Here is a 24,696-nt window from a genome sequence, read left to right on the forward strand (position 1 = left end):
CTTAAAAATTCCTTTTTGATCGAGCACCGTGTTCAACGTTTATGGATGAATTTCTCCTGGATCATGGCCAGTGGCTTTAGCAGGGCAGGCACCTTCTGCCACAGTAGCGGCTGCCAAAGCCAGACAAATACAAGCCCCCTGAGGTGATGGGCACTCCCTCAGAGCTGAGGATGCTGCCAACAGCAGCAGAGGTGGAGGATCCCACAACAGTGTTCTGTGGGAAGGAGCTGAGGATGGGTCCGGGCAGGGTCACCACCACAGGAGAGGGCTCGATGACAATGGTGGAGTTCTGGCACTGCCTGACACAGGGCTCATTGCAGCTGCTGGCCAGAGGTGTTGGGCCACAGGGCCGGCATGGCACACACTGGGTGTAGCAGGACATGTCTTAGGACTGCAGGTATACCTGGGAGAGAGGAAGAAAAGGAAGTAGAGCATGAAGGTATGTGAGGAACAGCCTGGGTAGCCTCTCACAGAGCAGCCAAGGCAACTACTAAGGACGGAAGAGAAGGCTGAGGAAGTCAGATGTCAGGTCCTGAAAATGAACTGTATTGCCCAGACAGACTCTTTGTGAGCATCAATCTAAAGCCATGTAAGCTGTGTTCCAAGCACTCTGAGCAGACATTATCTCCTCTGTTGTATCCCATAGCATAGAACTCAACTATCTGATAACATTTCATTGATGCAAGAGGAGGAGAGAAGGTGACATACCCGCCAATTAACCCGACTTTTCCCAGGACCTTGACTGTCCAGGATATATATATATATATAGATATATATACTATCCTAAATCCCACACAGACGTGTAATCCTGCTACACAAAACCTGATGCACACGAGAGAACCTATACACACACCTACCTAAACCCCCCACCCACTAACTCTTAACCTACAGGCCAAACTCAGCTATTCAAGAACATTCCATCTACTCAGAACTACTGTATGCACTAATCCTTACAAAGACAACTTAGTACCCCAAAAAGAGGGCATCACACTTACCTGGTTCCCAATGAGGAGAAGGCAAGAGAAGTGGATGGCAGAGTTGGGAACTGGGCTGTCTTTTATACTGGTCCTTCATTGCTGCAGGTCCAGAGGTACGGTTGATGCAGGCCATAATTTGCTGACTAGCTAACCTTGAATGCAATCTATCCATTCTCATTATATGGGCTGATTTTAGTTTCCTGCAGTGCTACCTTTTCATTTCCAGATTTCCACTGTGCCCATTCTCTAATGAAGGTTTCTTTGAAGTGTTGTGATTATAGGCTCCAAGATTTATATGGCAGAATTACATGGGTGAGACCAATGCCTCAGCTCTAGTGGTGATCAGGTCTGGAGGAGGCAGGTGAAGTCAGCCTGATACAGAGTATTGGGGCTGTCCTGGTTCTATGATTTTTCTTATCGGTGTTCCACATCATAACATCATCTAGTGAACTGGGAGTAAGAGTGTTAATTCTGGAGTTCCATGGATTGTTGATAGTTCTGTCACAGAAGAGAAGAACGAACTACAGCTCCCAGAAGACTTGACTGTTCCTTTTCCATTTTCTGTTCAGAAGATAAATCTGCCTGGCAGTCACAGGACAGTTTCCTTAATACTGCATCAAAGAGGGTGCAAAAAATCAAAAACAGGTCAGTCCAGACTCGTTGTAGATCTGGCTAAAAGAGATCTTTGAGAAAAAGGGACTGTAAAAAGAACGATGTTAAAAGTGATTAGAAGAGAGTCACAGTAGACACCGGACATGTTGTCAGAGAAGCCAGAGTAGACACTTCCTCTCAAATGTAACCATCCAACCCACTGCTTCTCCACTCAGTGCACCTTCTATCAAATCCACATCTCTCCATCTCTCCAGAGGATGGAAGTCCCCCTTCATGTCCTCACCTTATCCCCTGACAACAAACATTGCCTTTCTTCCTTAGCTACACGAGACTACCACAACAATGGATCATGTGGAGGTGAAGGCCGGGATGCAGGAATTTGTGAAGGCTTTAGGACAGGAACTTGATTGTTCTCATCCTCATTGTGCAAAATGCTCTGCCTTTCATCATATGTTCTGACATCAGCATCATCTTCAAAGTTCTTCCTCTTCACTCTCCTTTCACTCATCAGAAGACATTCCCCACTTGTGCTTCCATCACATCACATTTCCCATTTTCCAAGAGATTTCATGAAATACATAAAAAACAATGTGTTGTAATGGAGCCAGGACACAAGAGGATTGAGATGAAGTATTTCCTTAAGCCTGTGTGCAGAAAGGCAATGAAAATGGTAGGAAGAAATAAATCTCACCTGGCCTTTGCAAGAGTTGCAGCTGTGAATCAGGACACGGACAGGGACTGGTGTGAGACAGAACTATAGAATCACTCCTTGGGACATACAGGGAAAGGGATGAACACGTAGGGAGGGATGGAGTGGTGTGCAGCAGGAGCCCCTCAGATCGGGTTGAGCCACGTGACTGATCCCAACAGATTGTTTTGAACTCTTACGAATCATTTCTTAACTCTGCACCATCTCACTCAGTCTTGTGTACACTGATGGACAAATAACCAGTTACTGGGGAGAGTGGCATGAGTGGTTTGGTGCCAAATGGTGGAATCAGACTGGGGTTGAAGATGTCCCTGCCATGTGCTGTGCCCTGCTACAAGAAGAGTGGTCCACGATTCTAATGGAACACGTGCAGGTCTTGAACCCCAACCAGATGTGGCAGACACAGTTTTTATCACCATAACCACCCGGGTGTACTGAGAGAGATGTGGGGTTTGTAACCGTGCCTCCTGGCTCCCTCTCAGACTTTCCTACGCATTCAAATCCTGTTGCTCGGCATTCGCAGCCGTATGACCCGGCGCCCCAGCCAGCCTTCCTCCGGCTCCTCGATCAGCGACATCAGCATCACGGGCAGCAGCAACAGCCTGATGGACTCGGAGCTCGTGGAGCTCTCGGGGTACCGCGTGGTACTTCGTCCAGCAGTACACGATCCATTCCTGATGCCAGGTTTGCGGATTTGCGGCAGCGCCGGGTACAAGCGAGAGGCCAGGTGTCGGCCGCATCGCCCTCCCCTATCCGTCTCTTCCCGTCTCTGTCTCCTCTCTCCTGCCCATGTCGCGGGGGACTCTGTAGACGGGTGACTGGTTCTTCTGCTCCGAAGGAGCTTTCACAGCAGTCCCTCAGCTCTCCTCTAACGCGTCCGCACCAGGACTACGCTGCGGGACACGCAGAGCCCGAACAGTGCTTCCCGAGAACAGTCGTCCAGCACTCGCAACCCGGATCAACCCCGAGTGAAGCTGGCGCAGAGCGCAGCCCCGGGGCGGTGGAGGAGGGAAGGAGGCGCCGCGGGAGGAGCAGTGCCGGGTCTGGCAGAGGTAGCGCGGCGCGGGTGGCGGAACGGAAGGATGAGGCTGTGACTTCCGCGCGGCTGGCCGCAGTGCTCCTGGGTGCGCGGTGCTGCCGCCGGCGGGGTCGCACTGCGGGGACTACGGGAGGACGGGGCTGGGCTCTCCTCTTGCCCTTCGGCTTCTCTCCAAGCTCGTGCAACTCTCTCATCCTGCATGAAATTCCAGCGGGAGAAAATGGATTTTCTGTGTTTGCTGCTTCTTTTCTTCTCTGCAGTGACTGTGAGCAGAGCCCAGGTGCAGCAGGAGCCGTCGGCGGAGACCAGCGAGGGCACCGGCATCAATATCACCTGCTCACACCCCAGTATACAGCCCAACGACTACATTCAGTGGTACCGTCAGCTCCCGGGCAGAGAGCCTGCATTCATTGTGAGCGTTTTTAAAGGCTCCAAGGAGATGCCGGACCCGGCGGGGAGGCTGTCGATGTCCGCAGACCGCCGCTCCAGTGCCTTGTGGCTCGCCCGGCCCCGGCTCCGGGACGCGGCGATCTATTACTGCGCCGTAAGCACACGGGGAGAGGAGCCGGGGCTGTGGCCGCGCACGAACTTCTTTGGGCGTGCCAGGGCACAGTGCCGACCTGTCCCGCGGGGGGCGCTGACGCTCTTCCCGCTGGGCCGCCCGAGCTTACAGTGCTGACCTGGAGCATGTCCCTCGGCATCCTCCGAAGTAAGGCATTCCAGCTGCAAACCTTCATGAGCAAGGCATGTCTAGGTCACAAACACCTTCCAATGGTCCCCACTGTGGTTCTGTTTTCAGACTATGAGATTGTTTGACAAGATTCAGGGCCACTGGAGATGAAGTGTATATTCAGCAGAGGCCTCGCTAAGGTGTAATGGTTTTGAGGGCTACTGGCTCATGCTGGCTGTGGATCAAGTCCCTTCTAAGTTCAAAAGTAAAGTAAAATGGAATCTGGGAAGCAAAGCACAGACTGACCCCAAACTGTAAGCAAAAAGGGAAACAAGGAAGAGAACCAGAACTCTTCGGCCCGTAACACTTTGGTCATTAGGGAACTACAGCTGTTACATTTCAAGTGAGTGATAAAGAATTTTGTGATCGACAAGTTATAAGATGAAAATGAATATTAAGGATGCACTGGAGAGGCCTGTGCAATCTCTGACTAATCTGAAGACAATTCATATGGAAAGGGTCAAAGGTGTGGGAAGATAGGTAGTGAGAGGAGGAGCAGGTTGCACTGCAGAGGAGGGAGGATACAAATTTTCAGTCAGTACACCTTCAGGGATAAGACCTATGTCTGACCACCACAGCAAGTACTGTCTTCTTCTTAAGTCCTGACTTGTTTGTGTAACATTGAAAATGAGCTCTCTTTCACATGTGGGAGTGCACCAAGGTCTAGGCCAGCAGATGCAGAGACTGCTGTGCAGGAGAGATGTGGCTGCCAGTGGCCAAAACCACATCCAAAGCACATCAGGAATAAAATGGGTGACTGGGAGGAAAGAGTTTTAGATTCTGTGACAGAGGTGGGTAAGGAAACACAAAGCCTGGGAGTGGAGGTTCAGCAGGCTGAGATAGCAGGCTGAGATCCCATGGTAATATGTGAGGGATCAGAATGAGTGTGGGGAAGTGTGTGAGAGGAGTGGGAGACTGCACACATCCATTTGCGAACAAACAGAAAACTGGCCTGCCCCGAGTAAATGATGAAACCCACATGCTGGGTAAGAGAAGCCAGGCTACAGGCAGGGGTACACAATATGCTGACAGCCCATGTTCTCTGATGGGCTGTGTGATTGTAGGAGTAAGAGAAGCCAGTGGATGAAGGTGTGTGCTTCCACTGGGGAACTGCAGTCCTCATTAACCAGAGAGAAGGAACAGGGCTTTTCTCTGTGCTTAAGGGTTGTAAGAGCAATGGTGGTGTTACCTGTGGGTGTTCCTAGTAGCAGTGAGCACCCTGCCTGTGGAGCCAGCAGAGTCACTTCCGGCAGCTCTGTCATCTTGGGCTGGGAGGTGGTTTTCTGCCTCTTTCTCACTCAGCAAACAGGAGGGTTGGTCTCAGCATGCACCACAGTTATCTCGTCCTCACTGCCTTCCTGGGACAACTGCTGGGTAAGTGCTGGCTTTTAATCAAGGCATCCAGCTTCTCCCCAGGAAGCGCTCACCAGCCTCACCGGGTCTTTGTGGCAAACAGCTCCTGAGTAATAATAAACCTTGGGCAAATATTGATGGACAATTGTGGTTTTGCACCAGTACTCTCTTGATTCTGCTGCTGTTGGAAATGTTGAGGGAAGATAAATAAGAGACACCTCAGGACCTCTCCTGCTTTTCTCTGCTTTTTTTTTCGTCTTTATCTCTGACTTTGCCTGCTTTCATCACCAGAGATTGATGCCATCTTTGCAGTCCCACATTTCAGCTTTTCCTACAAAAAGAAGCAAATTCTGTCAAAGTCACAACAGTGACATCAAACATCTCAGCCCATCAGCATTAAGGGGATGCTGCCTGGTGCACACTGACCATGGCCTCCAGTATTCTCCTGTATATCATCTCAGACAGAGATGATATTTGTCACCCCCCAGCTCTGTTTAGAATTTACTGAGGGACTTAGTAGCACTCCATGATCACAGGGATGCAGAAGCAGGATGCAACTTTTCCCAGTAGCTCCATGGGACATTCAACCTGCAGAGCCAGGACAGGCTGTTCCCTGTTCCTCTCAGCAGGGGCACAGCACAGCATCTGCTTTGGCCTACAAGCTCAGAGCTCTTTCACAACCACCTTGCTATGTCCAGGCCTCAACTCATTTCTGCAGGATAAAACACAGGGAGCATTCTCTCCCACTGTTTTGTATCCAATCAATGTTGGAATACTGGATCCTTCCCTGCAGAGCTGTTCACCTTTTCTTTCTTCTTCCAGATGCCGTGGGGCAGACCATTGTCACTCAGCAAGAAGGACAAGTCACAGTGGAGGAGGGAAACACTTTCCAGACCTCCTGCACATACCAGACCTCCAACTTCAATGCGTTTCTTTGGTACCAGCAGAAGAAAAGCCAAGCCCCACAGCTGGTCACATATCAGGCAGCAGCAGGCTCCAAACACAACGGCCGTTTCACCACGTGGCTGAACACCACCGCAAAATACAGCCTCCTGCAGCTGGCAGAAGTCGAGCTCTCTGACAGCGCCTTGTACCTCTGTGCTGTGAAGGACACCCTGGTGCAGGGAGCTTCCTTGACTGTGCAACAACCCCGGGGAGGGAGGTGCCATTTCTGTGCAAGGCAAAGCTCTGAGGAAGGGGCCCTCAGGTCTCCCCTGGCAGCACTGCTTCCCCTGTGCACACAGAGATCTATCTGCAGGTCAACATCCTCTTCCAGAAGGAACTGATGCACATGCTGCATTGTGACTTGTGTGCTGTGTACTGAGGGCTTTAAGCAGTTGGTCTGAAACTCACCTGAGCTTTGCATTCCCATGCAGATTGCTTCTTTCTTCTCTGACATTTGCCCAGTTTCCCAGCCGGGTGAACATCTCCAGATGTGACCCTTCCTGGAGAAACAATGTTGCTGTTACACTGTTTCAGTAAGAACTTCTTTCCTTAAGCTCTATCTGGAAATCTCAGAGTTGGGAGGTGCACAGGAGATGAGGCATAGTTTTCCAGTAGTAATTCTTCCACATGAATTCTTTCCACATGATGAAGGACTCCCATAAGTCTTCACCTTACCATATGCTGTCCAGGGCTGCCCTTCATTCCTAGCAACTTGTGTCCTCCAACATTGTCCCTTTTACCTGGGTACGGACTGAGTACCAGGAATATCACAGTCAGATTCTACTGGGATGACAGGCATCTTTTGGGGTTCAGTCTGCCTTTACCCCTGGCTCCATGGCACCTATACTCATGCTGTGCTTTCCAAGACAGTTTCCTACAACTGCACCACCTCTACTGTTCTCTCTGTTCCCTCTAATTTCACTTACCGGAAGGCATTCTTCCCCCAACCTTCCCATCTCAGCATGGTTTCCTCTATTGGAGGTCAAGGCCATTTACAACACTATCCTACCTGAAAGCTCCACCCCTTGACTGCCCTGGACCTACAAGGAACCAGGCAGGGCAGGAGGAGTGCAGTATGCTGGGCCATAGAGACGTCAACCTGCAGCACAGCAAAGGGAGAGTCGTGCTACTGTGTAGAGGCCCCTGACTGGGGAACAGGACAGAGCCATTTTTTATGGTTACATTCTTTATGGGCTCTGGTGGGCTTTGTTCTCATTCTCGTTGTCTTGTGATCCCACCTGAGCCAGCACTGCCTGACACAACAACTGTCCTGAGGAGAGATGCTGCCATCCACATATTATGTAGAAACAATTCTCCATGCCATTGCTATGTTGCTGGCATCAAACAGAATCTGCGTGAAACCAAAACACTCACAAAACAGATCCCCAGAATGTGCTAATGTATGAAGTCTCAGGCGTCTGTGTGGGGAGCAGTGACTGCATGGGTCACAACGACAATTTCAGCCCCAGGGCTCAGGGAATATCAAAGGATCTTGGTGCCTGGAGAAAGACACCCCAGTGTGAGTCCTGGATTTGGCTGGTGCATGCCCTGGGTGACTGGGGGAAGTACAAAGATCCCGTTGAGTCCAGAAACATGTCACAGTTTCACTGCCATGTCCCACTGGAGATGGGGATATTTGCTCTCACATGGAGTCTTCAGTGGACAAGGGTAAGGTTGGGGCAATTTGAGGGTCTTCCAGATCCTGAGCCCCAGGAGAACTGTTCCATTTTTGTAGAAGAAATGACACCACTGAGAAGCTGTGAGTGTTTGGGCATGAGTCACTCTCCTGGGCCTTCCTGCACCCATGGGAGTGTTGAGTTTAGAGGGACTGGGAGCTCCATTGTGTGGCCCTGGTAGCAATGCTGCCCTGTGGAAGCCCTTGAGCATAGGCAATTTGGCAAGGGAATGGCAGGGCCAGGAGCTCTGCAACAGCTACAAGGACCACACAGGGAAGCTGTACTCTCAGTGATGGGTAAGTCAAACTGATGGGAACGTACAGTAGAGACATAGGCCAATACCCATGAAAATGATACCTTCCCAGTTCTAGATGGCTGTGTGGGAACATCAGCACTGCCCCTCCCAAAGGCAGAGCAACAGATTTCCCCAGAGTCTGTGGAACTTCTATCTTCTCTGAGCCTCCCCCATGCACAGAGATCCTCTAATGAAGATGTCATTTGTCTGGATTTCCATCCACTTGACTTGCTCAAGGATCAAGGAGATCTGTGTAGGGAGAAAAACAGGAAGGCAGGGACTGATGGTAATTGGTGGTGGAGCAATGTCTTCCTCTTCTTCAAGAGAGTGTGCTTGAAAGATGAATGTCTGCAGTGTGACCTGACCTCCAATAACCTGAGGAGTGATGGAGTCTCCCAAGCTTGTTCTCACCAAAGGCATCACTTTCACCCTTGGCCATCTCTACGGATGTAGGGGAAAAAAATCCACACCAACACAGAAGGAAACACTGAGGGATGCAGAAAGTGTTTAATGACTCTGAGGAGAGAAATGTTGTCACTCCAAGCAGAGGCTCTGATGGCGGTGAACAGCAGGAGCAGACATGAATCTGTTCCCCTTTCCTATGTCCGCATTGCCATAGAGCTCTATCTCCCAGCCCAGAGTATTTCAGAGATGAACAGGTCACTCAGGGCTCATTTTAGGGAGTAAGAACAAAGGTATCTAAAGGGAAAAGAACAGAAATGATATTAGATAGAAAGAGTGAATAATAAGGAACATCAGTAGACTTTCTCCGTGCTGACAGAGAGCCAAAATGCTGCCTCCATATGTCTGACTTGCAGAGCAAAAACAGCAGCACATTTCTTCCTCTGTCCATTGCCATGTTCAGAATTCTTGGAAGTCCTTGTCTGCACCACCTTTAGCAGGGATTGCACCTTCTGCCACAGTAGCGGTTGGAAATGCAGGAGAGGTCAAAGCCCTCCGAGGTGATGGGCACTCCCTCACAGCTGAGGATGCTGCCAACAGCAGCAGAGGTGGAGGATCCGACAGCAGTGTTCTGTGGGAAGGAGCTGAGGATGGGTCCGGGCAGGGTCACCACCACAGGAGAGGGCTGGATGACAATAGTGGAGTTCTGGCACTGCCTGACACAGGGCTCATTGCAGCTGCTGGCCAGAGGAGTCGGGCCGCAGGGCTGGCATGGCTGGCACTGGTTGCAGCAGGACATGTCTCAAGGACGGAGGTACACCTGGGAGAGGGGGCAGGGCAAAAAAAGAGCATGAGGACACATGAGGAGCAGCCTATCATCACACTATGAAGGAATCAAAGCACATGCAGTGGTGGGATATGAAGACAGTTCAGGAATGTGCAAGGGATTCTTGCTCTCATCCTGACAGAGCCCAGTAAATTCCTCTGGGAGCTATACAAGCACTGCCTAGGCCCTAGGCCACAAGTTACCTCTTTACAGTACCTCCTTACAGGCCCACCGTCCTCCCTTGACCAACATTCTCCCTAATTTCCTCTCTCATGATAAGTAGAGCCAGGCATGGAATAGAGTTTATAACAGCTGAAAGTTCCATTGAGCTCAGAGCTCTGTTTGGAGAACAAAGAGTACAAGAAGGGGTTTCACACTCACCTGGTTCCCAAGAAAGAGGACGTGAGAGAAGTGGATAAGGCAGCAAGGAGCTGGGCTGCATTTTATAATGGACCGAAGCTGCCCCATTTCCAGAGGCACAACTTGCAGTAGTGATTATTTTCTGACAAGCTCCTCTTGAATGTAAAACATCCCAGCTAATGATATGACCTATGTATTGGTTTCCTGAACTTTTCATATCCCGATTTATGTCACTCCCATTCCTCACAAATGACATTTATGACATTCCCATTCCCATATTTTGAGTGGCTGGAATTAAAACCCAAGCATTTCCAGGCATCACAAGTCAGAGTGGGTAGAACACTCCATTCACATACTAGAAGATTCCAGCAAAGGAAAATGATATCACTGAGGAGTAATTAGTAGGGTATTGGTGTGGAACAACTAAAGCCTGTGTGCTGGATTTATTCAAATGCCTGTGGGTACAGAGGATTGCATGATTCCACATGTGCATGAGCAGATGAGTGGTTGCGTGACTTGTGTGGCCCACTTAGCAACAAGTGTTCTGGTCACATCAGGGGCTAATCAGGATCCCAGTAGGTAATGCAGAAAAGAGGACCTGGAAGGCATCTTCAGGTTCCACTGCCTGACCTCATTAGCATTATCCACAAGGAAATGCATATTCACGAAAGCATTATAGAAATGTCAGTCAACACAGACAGGTATGGGGCATCATCCACATCTTTAGGAAGCCTGTTCCAATGTTTGACCATCTTCACATTGAACTATTTTTATCCTAGTGATACCAGCTTTAGCAACATTGTTAAGCTTCCTAATGCTCATTGATGGATACTCTGGATTTTGCTGAGAAAACAGGAAGAATCTGTGCCCTTGTACCAACCAGATAACACTGATATACTGAAGTGCTTGTATCAAGTAGGCAAGGAAAGTTCTGCTTTGAATCATCTCGTTTTGTGTAAGCAAGGATTGTGTAACTGAGCATTGGTGAAGACAAGACTCAAGCAGTGAGGACACGGAGGAGTAGTACTGACTTCATCCAGAGGGCTGTGGGACCACTACCAGGAAAAGTCTGAACATGTGCGATGAGGCAGAACCCTACTTTAATGATTTTATGGGGAAGTATGGAATATTTATGTACTCTCTGGAAAAAAATTTGCAGATTTAACATATGTAATGAATATAAGTTGAGGATTTTTTTTGCAACACATGTGTGATAGGTGGAGCTTATCCTCCATGCATCCAGCACTGAAAATGAATACCTGCTTTCTAACACTCTAGTTTGAGTCTTAGTTTAATGAACAACTGATTTACAGTAACACTACTGCCTGGCCTGAACCTCTGCTGGTTCAGCTTTGTGCCATTCCTCCACGTCTTGTCAGCGGTTAACCAGGGAGAAAAACCGGCACCTCCCCCTCTGCTTTCCCTCTTCGGGAAGTTGTAGAGAGCAATGATGTCGACCCTAAGCCTTGTGTTTTCCAGACTGGATAACCTCCTCACAGGATATACCTTCCAGCCCCATTATCAGTTCTGCTGCCCTCCTCTGGCGATTTTAAACACCTTAACAAACTTGTTACGCTCTGGTGCCCAGAACTGAAAAACATGTTCCAGGTGAGGACAGGCCAAGTCTAAGCACGGTGAGCAAATGACCTTTTTTGAAGAGTAGCCAATTTAGTGTTCAGTGCGCTGTAAAATTGAGTTGGACCTCTTGGATGCAAGCGCACAGTGTCAGCTCTTGTTGAGCATAATGTCTGCCAGCACATCCAGATCCTTTCAGGATGTCTGTGCTTCTCAGGTGCTCAACTGTACTTCAGGGATGTCCCCACTCTATGACTGAACAATACAAAGACAGGAAGGCATGGCATGTGGTGGCCATAGCATGCAGGCCGTAGAAAGAGGCAGTCGGGATGGCAGAGGCTGGAAGATGGTGACATCCTGGAACAAGGAAAATGCTCTTGTTTAGCCACAGACATGCAGCTACAGAAGAGTTACAGCCCCATTCATGTGTGCAAAAGTATGTGACTTTGTCACGGGTTACCTAGATTTACCTGTGCCCGTGACAGGGGGCAGCCACCGCGTAGGGCCCCTGCCCTGAAAAGGAAGGGAAAAGGGATATGGGAAAAAGAGAACAGCAGCGGCAATCTAAGGAGGAAATCTTATTTTACTAAATATGATATCAGAATGCAAGATAACACAATATAATACAGTATAATTGAGGATAGTAAATTGAACGAAACAGAGAGTCTCCAAAAACCGAGAGGCCTACTGTGAACTCTAGGCGACATGGCTGGAACACTTTCCACTCTCCGAGGGTCCGAGAGAGAGAACTCCAGCCTGGGAGTGAGATTATATATGTCCTCCTCTTGTGACTTATCTCTGGCAGCAAAGTCGTCTGGGATATGTAGTTTTCTTCTGAGAGCTGAGTATTCAGGACATTGTTATTCCATAGAACTGGAGTATGAACCTTTTAATGATCCATACTGCACATGATGTTTTGATGTGGAATACTGACAGCAACATTACAAAACCATTACAGACTTATACAAGCATGCAGTCACATGGAGCTCCTCTTGGAGCCCCCCACTCCCTCCACCCCCCCAAATATCTGTATATATATATATATATATATATATATAAAAGTATGTTCATATATATATATATGTATGTACATATAAATATGCAGAGAGAAAAAGAGAAAAAGGGCAGGCTAACTGTGAGTAAACATGAGACATTGTTGCACACACAGGGATGCAGTCAGGAAGACCACAGCTCCACCTGGGATAAAAGCTTGCCAGGGAAGAATAGTGAAAAAATATGCACTGTGGCACCAACAAGATAGTTAAGGAGATTGTATGTGCGTTGGACCATGAGACGGAGGAAATAGGTCTAATAATGCTTCTTTTTTCCTACATTTTCATGGTAAGTTTTGAAAGTTGGATATACTTGTGTCCTTGAGATGATGTGTGATGAATCCAAGGATGTTAGATCGGGAAATGTCATTATGATGCAGCTCTGTCATCTCTCAGGGGTCGTGACAGCTGAAGGATGGCACTCGTATCAAGGAAACACCGAGAGAGGGAACTGCTGACCAACTGTACTTCATTCAATAATTCACCTACTATGAACCTTAGAGCAGATCATTTTAGAAATCATTACGACGCATCCAAAGGACAGCGAAGTGGTTCCGAGCAGCCGCGGGGCGGAGCTGGCGGCGGCGGCCGCGGGGAGGAGGCGCCGCGGGAGGAGCAGAGCCGGGTCTGGCGAGGGAATCGCGGCGCGGGCGGCGGAGCGGCGGGATGCGGCAGTGCTGGGCCGCGGGGCTGGCCGCGATGTTCCTGGGTGCGCGGGGCTACCGCCAGTGGACCCGGACTGCGGGGGGAGGGGCTTCTTTCGGGCACGATTCGCATCTCTTTACTCCACGCCGAGATCGGTCCGATTGCCTCCAGCAGCTCAGCTCACCTTTCCCTCCTGTCTGGACTTTCTCACTGCTCTGCATTAAAAATCAGTGCCCTCACTGCAGCTTACTGCACAGACTTTTGCTCTCTCACTTCCTTCTCCTTCTGGTTTGGACTCTGATTCCGAACATCCCAGTTCATTTCATTATTACTATTATTTTCTTTTCATCCTCAGGCAATGTGTTAGTGAGATTTTCTGTCTTCTCAGAAACTGTTCCTCTCCTCTGTGAACAGTTCTCTATTTTTCGTCTGCGTTACATTTCTCGGGTAGCCAAGGAATTTTCTGAGTTTGCTTCTTCTTTTCTTCTCAGTAGTGGCTGTAAGCAGAGCTCAGGTGCAGCAGGAGCGTATGGCAGAGACCAGCGAGGGCACCGGCATCAACATCACCTGCTCACACCCCAGTGTACAGGCGGATTACATCCACTGGTACCGTCAGCTCCCAGGCCGAAGCCCCGCATTCCTCATCAGCGCCGTTAAAGGCTCCAAGGAAGTGCCGGAGCCGGCGGGGCGGCTGCATGTATCGGAAGACCGCCGCTCCAGCGTCCTGTGGCTTGCCCGGCCTCGGCTCGGGGACGCGGCGGTGTATTACTGCGCCGTGAACCCACGGGAAGCGAAGCCGGGGCTGCGGCCGGGCACGAACCTCTTTGGGCGTGGCGGGGGCAGAGTGCTTTCTGGGCCCGCAGGGGGCGCTGCCTGCAAGGCCGCCAAACCCCATCCTGACTAGAGTGCACCTTCCTGTGTTCTTGAGAGATTATGAGCGTGGCACCCATAGCAGTCACTGACTGAGGCCAATGTCAGTCAAACACACCTATGTTTAAGGTCAGCAAGATATCGTAACTGGCAATGCAATCTGTGTTGGGCACCACAGGGACCTCCACACAATTCTATTACATCGGCCATCCTCTCCCACTTCCCCTGTGCTGCATGGATGAGAGCAAGAGGAGCCCTATTTCTATGACCCAGCAGACTGGCCTCCTCTCATGGCCTTCAACACCATAGTTTCTGTTCTGTAACTGGAGGTGAGGTAGTGCTCTCACTTAACTGGACATTTGGAGGTAGTTGTGGGCAGAAACATTGCAGGGAAATGGCTGATAGTCTCTTGATCTGCCACAGGTCTCTAGAGACTTGTGGCACAACATCTGTCTTCTTCAGCTGAAAGGACAATGCCCAAGACAACAGCCTCAGCAGTGTGTCACAAACTCCTGTCCTTTGGGAAATGGGAAAGGGTCAAAATGAATACTCATCTAATACACATCAAGATAAAAACCATACTCCCACTACACTTCTGGAGGCAATTAACTGTGGAAAGTAACATCAAACGCTCAAATGAGATGCAGAAATATTTAATGAATTTTAAGAGAGGAAATAAATTTTTACAGAGCCTCGTAGCACACAAGAGCAGAAGAGAGAAAGAAATAAAATGGGGGATGCTGGAGGGTGGAAGGAAAAAGTAAATAATTTGAAAGGGACTGGAAGAAACATAAGCTATGATTTCAGAAAACCCAGGCTTGCCCCTTGCTCTCAGCAATTCCCAGAACAGCTGAGGATGGTCAAGGACTCTGAAAGCAGTCTTGAAGATTCCTTCTTGATCCAGCACTATGTTTGCGGTTTCAAGAATTACTCCAAGATGAAAATTCCCTAGTGGCTTTATCAGGGCAGGCACCTTCTGCCACAGTAGCGGCTGCCAAAGCCAGACAAGTCAAAGCCCCCTGAGGTGATGGGCACTCCCTCAGAGCTGAGGATGCTGCCAACAGCAGCAGAGGTGGAGGATCCCACAACGGTGTTCTGCGGGAAGGAGCTGAGGATGGGTCCGGGCAGGGTCACCACCACAGGAGAGGGCTCAATGACAATGGTGGAGTTCTGGCACTGCCTGACACAGGGCTCATTGCAGCTGCTGGCCAGAGGAGTCGGGCCACAGGGCCGGCATGGCACACACTGGGTGTAACAAGACATGTCTTGGGACTGGAGGTACACCTAGAAGAGAAGGATAGAAGAAGTAGAGAAACAGGATACATAAGGAACAGTCATTGTTGCCTCTCACAAAGGAGTCAAGGCAAATACTAGGGAAGGAGGAAAAGGCTTAGAAGGTCAGATGGTTACATTATGTCAAGTCCCGACAATGTGCTGTCTGACCCAGAGAGACTCTTTCTGTGCATCAATCTAAAGCCATGTAAGCTATGTCCCAAGCACTCTGAGCAGTGGTCATCTCCTCCGTGGTCTCCCACAGCACAGAGCTCAACTATCTGATAACATTTTATTGACGCAAGAGGAGGACAGAGGCCTTAACACTTACCTGCTTCCCAATGAGGAGAAGGCAAGAGAAATGAGTGGCAGAGTTGGAAACTGTGCTGCCTTTTATATTGGTTCTTCATCGCTGCAGGTCCAGAGGTAAGGTTGATACAGGCCATAATTGTCTGACTAGCTAGCCTTGAATGCGAGCTATCCCTTCTCATTATATGGGCTGATTTTAGTTTCCTGCAGTGCTACCTTTTCATTTCCAGATTTCCACTGTGCCCATTCTCTAAAGAATGTTTCTTTGAAGTGTTGTGATTAAAGGCTCCAAGATTTATATGGCAGAATTACATGGGTGAGACCAATGCCTCAGCTCTAATGGTGATCAGGTCTGGAGGAGGCAGGTGAAGTCAGCCTGATACAGTGTATTGGGGCTGTCCTGGTTCTATGATTTTTGTTATCGGTGTTCCACATCATGACATCATCTGATTCACTGGGAGTAAGAGTGTTAATTCTGGAGTTCCATGGATTGTTGATAGTTCCGTTATTTGTCACAGAAGAGATGAATGAACTACAGCTCCCAGGAGAGAGTACCTCTCAAATGCAACCATCCAACCCATTGCTTCTCCACTGAGTGCACCTTCTATCAAATCCACATCTCTCCATCTCTCCAGAGGATGGAAGTCCCCCTTCATGTTCTCACCTTATCCCCTAACAACAAACATTGCCTTTCTTGCTTGGCTATATGAGACTACCACAACAATGGATCATATGGAGGTGAAGATTGGGAAGCAGACAGTTGTAAGGACTAAGAAGAGAGACATGATCACACTTTCATAGAACCCTGTCAGTGCAGGCAGCAACTAAGAGCTGACAGATATTGGTGCCTATTATCTATTGCTGAGGTACCAACAAAAACCTATCTGACTGTTCCATAGAGGGAGAGCAGCCAGCAGAATGCCTGGAAGTTTTCTGTTTCCTTCAGGTCTTCAGGGATAGTAGAAAGGAAAGAGAAATGAGATAGTAGAAGACAGGGAAATGAGGTTGTAGCAATGTCTTCAGTGTGCCCTTGCTTCCCTTTATTTAGAAGAGAGCACTGGACACTCAGTCTTTCTGACATGCATGGCCAGGATCTCAGTCCTCAGTTCATAGAATCAGGGAAATGAGGTTGTAGCAATGTCTTCAGTGTGCCCTTGCTTCCCTTTATTTAGAAGAGAGCACTGGACACTCAGTCTTTCTGACATGCATGGCCAGGATCTCAGTCCTCAGTTCATAGAATCATAGAATTACCCAGGTTGGCAAAGAACTTGAAGATCATCAAGTCCAACTGCAGCCTAACCATAGTGCCCTAACTCTAAAAACCCTCTGCTAAATCATATCCCTGAGCACCACATCCAAACGGCTCTCGCAAACACATCCAGGGATGGCGATTCAACCACCTCCCTGAGGAGCCTATTCCAGTACTTAACTACCCTTTCTGTAAAGAAGTTCTTCCTAATGTCCAACTTAAACTTGCCCTGGCGCAACTTGAGGCCATTTCCCCTCATCCTGTCACATGTCACTAGTGAGAAGAGACTTGCCCCACTCTCACTGTAATAATCTTTCAGGTACTGCAAGACGGCAATAAGGTCTCCCCTCAGCCTCCTTTTCCCCAGACTAAACAGCCCCAGCTTCCTTAGCCTCTCCTCGTAAGGCTGATTCTCACTTCGCGAGCCTCATTGCCCTTCTCTGGACCTGCTCCAGTACCTCCATATCTTTCTTGTGCTGAGGTGCCCAAAACTGAACACAGTGCCCGAGGTGAGGCCTCACCAATGCCGAGTACAGGGGCTGGATGACTTCCCTAGTCCTGCTCACCACACCATTCCTGATCCAAACCAGGATGCCATTGGCCCTCTTGGCCACCTCTGCTGGCTCATATTCAGCCAACTGTCCATCAGCACACCAAGGTCCCTTTCTGTCTGGGAGCTTTCCAGCCACACCTCCCCAAGCCTGTAGGCTTGCCTGGGTTTGTTGTGACCAAAATGCAGGACCTGACATTTGGGCCTATTGAAACTCATGCCGTTAACCTTGGCCCATCGATCAGGTCTATCCGGGTCCCTCTGTAGTGCCCTACTCCCCTCAGGCAGATCAACACTCCTTCCCAACTTAGTGTCATCTGCAAACATACTGAGGGTGCACTCAGTGCCCTCATCCAGATCATCAATAAAGATGTTAAACAGAAGCGGTCCAAGCACCAAGCCCTGGGGGACGCCGCTCATAACCGGCCACCAACTGGATCCCACTCCATTGACCAAAACTCTCTGGACACAGCCATCCAGCCAGATCTTCACCCAGCGGAGTGTTCGCCCATCCAAAACATGGGCAGCCAGCTTCTCTACTAGAATGTTATGGGGACAGTGTCAAAGGCCTTACTGAAGTCCATGTAGACCACATCGACAGCCTTACCTACATCTACCAAGCGGGTCACCTTGTCATAGAATGAAATCAGGTTAGTCAGACAGGATCTACCATTCATAAACCAATGCTGACTAGGCCTGATCCCTTGGCTGACCTTCAGTTGATAAGCATAACTTACCGATTCTGAGTGGACCTGGAATAGACCCTCACTAGTGGTTTTAGCACAGTAGGCTTCCATCTGATGCAGTAGCACCTGTCAGTGCTGGAGAGTTCACTGTACCCAAAACTGAAGGAGACTCCATCACTGCTGAGCATGCTGCCAATAGCAGCAGACTTGGAGGTTCTCACAGCAGTCTTCTGCATGAAGGAGCTGTGGATGTGGGCAGACTGGACCACTATCACGGGAGGGGTTACAGTTATAACAGTGGGTTTCAGGCACTGCATCACTGCATCTTTTGACCAGCAGCATGAGTCCAGAAGTCCGGCATGGCAGGTACTGGGCATGGTGGGCACTAGTCATAGGGGTACATAGATCAGGGCTGAAGCTGTACCTGGGAGAGATGGTGAGGAGAAAGCAGAGCACAGGGACATAAGAGGAGCAGTCCATGAAGCTCCCAGGAACACAGCAATGAGCCATTTTAACTGGCAGGTAGAATCAAAGAATCACAGAAATGTAGGGGTTGGAAGGGACATGTGGACATCATCTTGTCTAACTTCCATAGTAAAGCACATTGCCTAGATCAGCCAGAATAGGAAAGCATCCAGGTGGGTTTTCAGTATCTCCCAAGAAGTGGATTACAAACCTCTATGGGCAGCTTATTCCAGTGCACTGCTCCTTCACGCTCATATGCAAGATGTTCTTTCCCATGTTTAAATGGATATTCCTGTGTATGAGTTTGTGCCTGTTACCACACTGAGCACTACTGAAAAGATCTTGGTCCCATCCTCTTGACATCTTACCTTTCAATAATTATAAGCATTGATATGAACATATCTTAGATTCCTCCAGGCTGAACAATGCCTGGTCTGTTGGAATTTCATTTGTAGGAAGATGCTTATGGCTGCATAATAATTAGCAAAGAGGTAAAAGACTGTCTTCACTTTATCCAGATGGGATGTGAAAATGCTGGCCAGATGCAACAAGGCAGGTGTCTCTCTCAGTGGAAAATCCATCTCATCCAAGCCCCACAGAGGCCTTAGAATAGGAACTGGGAGAAGGGCTTCAGACTCATGTAGTTACTAGGAAGAAATAGGTGAAAGATGTTGATTAGAGGGTGAAGGAATCAAGCTGCCTTTAATGTAGACCCTGCACTTCCCCAGGCAAAGGCATACTCTTCACGGAAGTGACAAGTTTGAAAGGTGCTTGTGATGAATGGAAAACAGCCAAAGACATGAGCTGCGTGGCTGCTTCTTTTAGTGCTGCTTGTTCATTTCCTGGATTATGCCACACCCATTCCCTCATGGAGGCTTCTTCTGAGTGTTCTTCTCACTCTCAGGAACCAGTGTTGGACCAGTACTGTTTATTTTTCAATTAATACCCTCCATGACTGGACAAAGTGCTCTCTAAGCATGTGTGTAGAGGACCCCTGAATGGGAAGACCTGTCAGGACCTTATGAAACAGGATGAGAGAAAACGGGAGCCAATCAAGACGCATACAGAGACTGACATTCAAGGGTTGCATGGAAATGATGGGAAGAAATAAATCTCACCATTCACAACAGCTAATGAGGAATCAAGCAATCTCCAGGCAACTTCCAGGAAGACAAGCCTGGCCTTTGCAAGAGTTGCGGCTGTGAATCAGGACACGGATGGGGTTTGTTGTGAGACAGGCCTATAGAACTGCAACTTGGGACGTACAGAGAAAGGGATGAACATGTGCAGTGGGATAGAGTGGCGTGCAGAAGGGACCCCTCAGATCTGGTTGAGCCACGTGACTGATCCCAACAGATTGTTCTGTCCTCTTATGAATCATTTCTTAACGCTGCACCATCTCACTCAGTCTTGTGCACACTGGATGGACAAATTACTAGGGAGAGTGGCATGAGCGGTTTTGGTGCCAAATGGTGGAGTCGGACTGGGGCTGAAGATGTCCCTGCCATGTGCTGTGTGCTGCTACAAGAAGAGGGGTCCACGATTCTAATGGAACACGTGAAGGTCTTGAACCCCAACCAGATGTGGCAGGCACAGTTTTTATCCCCATTAACACCCGAGTGCACAGCCAATACTGAGGGAGATGTGGGGTTTACCATGTGCAGCTGGAGTCGGGGATGGATTGCCTGAATTCTCCCTAAAAGAGATTTTATAGAGTGGATATCTCCGTGATCCTGGCTTAGCTTTGTATACGGCTGATCCCGTCAGGGAATCTGTAACCGTGCCTCCAGGCTCCCTCTCAGATTTTCCTACGCATTCAAATCCTGTTGCTCCGCATACCCTGATGCCCTGCTCGGGGCCTCTGCCGGCCTTTCTGGGGCTCCTCGAGCAGCGACATCAGCACCACGGGCAGCAGCAGTCTGAGGGACTCGGAGCTCGGGGAGCTCTCGCTGTGCCGCATTTCCGTCCAGCAGCACACGATACGTTCCCGCTGCCGGGTTTTCGGAGTTGCGGCAGCGCCGGGTACAAGCGAGGCACCAGGGGTCGGACACATCTCCCTTGCCTATTCGTCTCTTCCCGTCTCTCTCTCCTCTCTCCTGCCCATGTTGCGGGGGACTCTGTAGACGGGTGACCGGTTCTTCTGCTCCGATAGAGCTTTCACAGCAGTCCCTCAGCTCCCTTTTTACGCGTCCGCTCCCAGACTACGCTGTGGGACACGCAAATTCCGAACAGCGCTACCCGAGCACAGTCGCCCAGCACTCACAACCCAGAGCAACCCGAGTGACGCTAGCGCAGGGCGCAGCCCAGGGGCGGAGCTGGAGGCGGCGGAGGGCAGAAGACGCAGAGGGAGGGGCAGTGCCGGGGCTGGTGGAGACTCCACGGCACGGGCGGAGGAACGGCAGGATGAGGCTGTACCAGGCGACGGGACTGGCGGGGCTGGTTGCGGTGCTCCTGGGTGCGAGGTGCTGCCGCCGGCGGGGTCGCACTTTGAGGGGCCTACGAGGGGACGGGGCTGGGCTCTCCTCTTGCCCTTCGGCTTCTCTCCAAGCTCGTGCAACTCTCTCATCCTGCATGAAATTCCAGAGGGAGAAAATGGATTTTTTTAATTTGCTGCTTCTTTTCTTCTCTACAGTGACTGTGAGCAGAGCCCAGGTGCAGCAGGAGCCGTCGGCGGAGACCAGCGAGGGCACCGGCATCAACATCACCTGCTCACACCTCAATATACAGCTAGGATATTACATCCACTGGTACCGTCAGCTCCCAGGCAGGGGCCCCGCATTCCTCGTCAGCGCCGCTAAAGGCTCCAAGGAGATGCAGGACCCGGCGGGGCGGTTATCTGTGTCTGAAGACCGCCGCTCCAACGTCCTGTGGCTCGCCCGGCCCCGGCTCGGGGACGCGGCGATGTATTATTGCGCCGTGGTCCCACGGTGAGAGGAGCCGGGGCTGTGGCCGGGCACGAACCTCTTTGGGCGGGGCGGGGCACAGGTACCGACTGGGCCCGCAGGGGGCGCTGTCGCTCCTCCCGCTGGGGACGCCCGAGCTTACAGTGCTGACCTGGAGCATGTCTCTCTCACTGCTCGGCATCCTCCGAGAAAGCATTCCAGCTGCACACCTTCATGAGCACGGCATGGCGAGGTCACAAACACCTTCCAATGGTCCCCACTGTGGTTCTGTTTTCAGACTATGAGATGGTTTGACAAGATTCAGGTCCTCTGGAGGTGAAGTGTATATTCAGCAGAGGCCTCGCTAAGGTGTAATGGTTGTGAGGGCTACTGGCTCATGTTGGCTGTGGATCAAGTCCCTTCTAAGTTCAAAAGTAAAGTAAAATGGAGTCTGGTATGCAAAGCACAGACTGACCCCAAACTGTAAGCAAAAAGGGAGACAAGGAAGGGAACCAGAACTCTTCGGCCCATAAGTCTTTGGCCATTAATGAACTACAGCAGTTAGATTTGAAATGAGTAATATATAACTTTTTGAGGAAAAAGCTATAAGATGAAAATTAATAATAAGGATGCACTAGATACCTGTGTAATCTCTGATGAATTTTAAGGCAATGCATACAGAAAGGGTCAGGGGTGTGGGAATATTGTTAGTGAGAGAAGGAATGGGATGCACTGCTGAGGAGGGAGGACACAAATTTCCAGTCAGTAAATGTTCAGGGATAAGACCTATGACTGACCACCACAGCAAGTACTGTCTTCTTCTTAAGTCCTGACTTGCTGTGTAACATTGAAAATGAGCTCTCTTTCACATGTGGAAGTGCACCAAGTTCTAGGCCAGCAGATGCAGAGGCTGCTGTGCAGGAGAGATCTGGCTGCCAGTGGCCAAAACCACATCCAAAGCACATCAGGAATAAATGGGTGACTGGGAGGAAAGAGTTTTAGATTCTGTGACAGAGGTGGGTAAGGAAACACAAAGCCTGGGAGTGGAGGTTCAGCAGGCTGAGATCCCATGGTAATATCTGAGGGATCAGAATGAGTGTGGGGAAGTGTGTGAGAGGAGTGGGAGACTGCACACCCATTCACAAACAAACAGCAGGCTGGCCTGCCACAAGTAAATGATAAAACCCACATGCTGGGTAAGAGAAGCTAGGCTACAGGCAGGGGTACACAATATGCTGAGAGCCCATGCTCTCTGGTGGGCTGTGTGATTGTAGGAGTAAGAGATGCCAGTGGATGAAGGTGTGTGCTTCCACTAGGGAACTGCAGTCCTCATTAGCCAGAGAGAAGGAACAGGGCTTTTCTCTGTGCTTTAGGATTATAAGAGAAAAGGTGGTGTTACCTGTGGGTGTTCCTAGTAGCAGTGAGCACCCTGCCTGTGAAGCCAGCAGAGTCACTTCCGGCAGCTCTGTCATCTTGGGCTGGGAGGTGGTTTTCTGCCTCTTTCTCACTCAGCAAACAGGAGGGTTGGTCTCAGCATGCACCACAGTTATCTCGTCCTCACTGCCTTCCTGGGACAACTGCTGGGTAAGTGCTGGCTTTTAATTAAGGCATCCATCTTCTCCCCAGGAAGCGCTCACCAGCCTCAACAGGTCTTTGTGGCAAACAGCTCCTGAGTAATAATAAACCTTGGGCAAATATTGATGGACATTTGTGGTTTTGCACCAGTTCTCTCTATATTCTGCTGCTGTTGGAAATGTTGAGGGAAGATACATAAGAGACACCTCAGGACCTCTCCTGCTTTTCTCCGCTTTTTTTTTTTTTTTTTTCTCTCTATCTCTGACTTTGCCTTCCAGCACATCTGCTGTCAGCACTGGAGACTGATGCCATCTCTGCAGTCCCGCATTTCAGATTTTCCTACAAAAAGAAGCAAATCCTGTCAAAGTCACAATAGTGACATCAAACATCTCAGCCCATCAGCATTAAGGGAATGCTGCCTGGTGCACACTGACCATGGCCTCCAGTATTCTCCTGGATATCAGAGATGATATGAGACAGAGATGATATTTGTCACCCCCCAGCTCTGTTTAGAGTTTATCGAGGGAATTAGGAGTGCTCCAAGATGACAGGGATGCAAAAGCAGGTTGCATCTTTTCCCAGTAGCTCCATGGGACCTTCTCCATGCAGAGCCAGGACAGGCTGTTCCCTGTTCCTCTCAGCAGGGGCACAGCACAGCATCTGTTTTAGCCTACAAGCTCAGAGGTCTCCCACAACTACCTTGCTATGTCCAGACCTCAACACATTTATGCAGGACAAAACACAGAAAGCATTATCTCCCACCGTTTTGTATCCAATCAATGTTGGCGGGCTGGATCCTTCCCTGCAGAGCTGCTCACCTTTGCTTTCTTCTTCCAGATGCCATGGGGCAGACCATTGTCACCCAGCAAGAAGGACAAGTCACAGTGGAGGAGGGAAACACCTTCCAGACCTCCTGCACATACCAGACCTCCAACTTTGATGCCTTTCTTTGGTACCAGCAGAAGAAAGGCCAAGCCCCACAGCTGGTCACATATCAGCCAGCAACAGGCCCCAAGCACAACGGCCGTTTCACCACGTGGCTGAACACCACCGCGAAATACAGCCTCCTGCAGCTGGCAGAAGTCGAGCTCTCTGACAGCGCCTTGTACCTCTGTGCTGTGCAGGACACCCTGGGGCAGGGAGCTTCCTTGGCTGTGCAACAACCCCGAAGAGGGAGGGGCTGTTTCTGTGCAAGGATGAGCTCTGAGGATGAGGCCCTCAGGTCTTCCCTGGCAGTGCTGCTTCCCCTGTGCACACAGAGATCTGCAGGTCAACATCCTCTTCCAGAAGGCTCTGATGTCTTTTTCATGAGAGGAATTAAAAGTGATGAAAGAGACCCTGACCTGGAACTCCTCTTCCGATACAATCCTGGGCCACAGGAGTTTTTCCATGGGCTGTGCAGAGAACACATGCTGCATTGTGATTTGTGTGCTGTGCACTGTAGGCTTTAAGCAATTGGTCTGAAACTGACCTGAGCTTTGCATTCCCATACATATTGCTTCTTTGTTCTCTGACATTTGCCCAATTACCCAGCAGGGTGTACATCTCCAGATGTGACCCTTCCTGGAGAAAGCAATATTGCTATTACACTGTTTCAGTAAGAGCTTCTTTCTCTAAGCTCTATGTGGGAATCTCATAGTTG

General features: G+C 49.7%; 1 pseudogene and 2 gene segments (V, D, J or C); 2 read left to right on the forward strand and 1 right to left on the reverse strand.

The window, feature by feature from the left end:
• Positions 1-9,231: 9,231 nt before the first annotated feature.
• LOC140262183 (feather keratin Cos1-1/Cos1-3/Cos2-1-like) lies at positions 9,232-10,584 on the reverse strand (annotated as a pseudogene).
• A 2,624-nt stretch (positions 10,585-13,208) lies between these two features.
• On the forward strand, positions 13,209-14,100 carry LOC140262184 (T cell receptor alpha variable 4-like). The segment is given in 2 exon segments: positions 13,209-13,260; positions 13,688-14,100. Coding segments are annotated over 2 exon segments (456 nt in total).
• Positions 14,101-20,985: 6,885 nt separating this feature from the next.
• LOC140262185 (T cell receptor alpha variable 4-like) lies at positions 20,986-21,528 on the forward strand. The segment is given in 2 exon segments: positions 20,986-21,052; positions 21,230-21,528. Coding segments are annotated over 2 exon segments (351 nt in total).
• Positions 21,529-24,696: the final 3,168 nt, after the last annotated feature.

The sequence above is a fragment of the Excalfactoria chinensis genome, chromosome 24, assembly GCF_039878825.1.
Source record: "Excalfactoria chinensis isolate bCotChi1 chromosome 24, bCotChi1.hap2, whole genome shotgun sequence".
NCBI lineage: Eukaryota > Metazoa > Chordata > Aves > Galliformes > Phasianidae > Excalfactoria > Excalfactoria chinensis.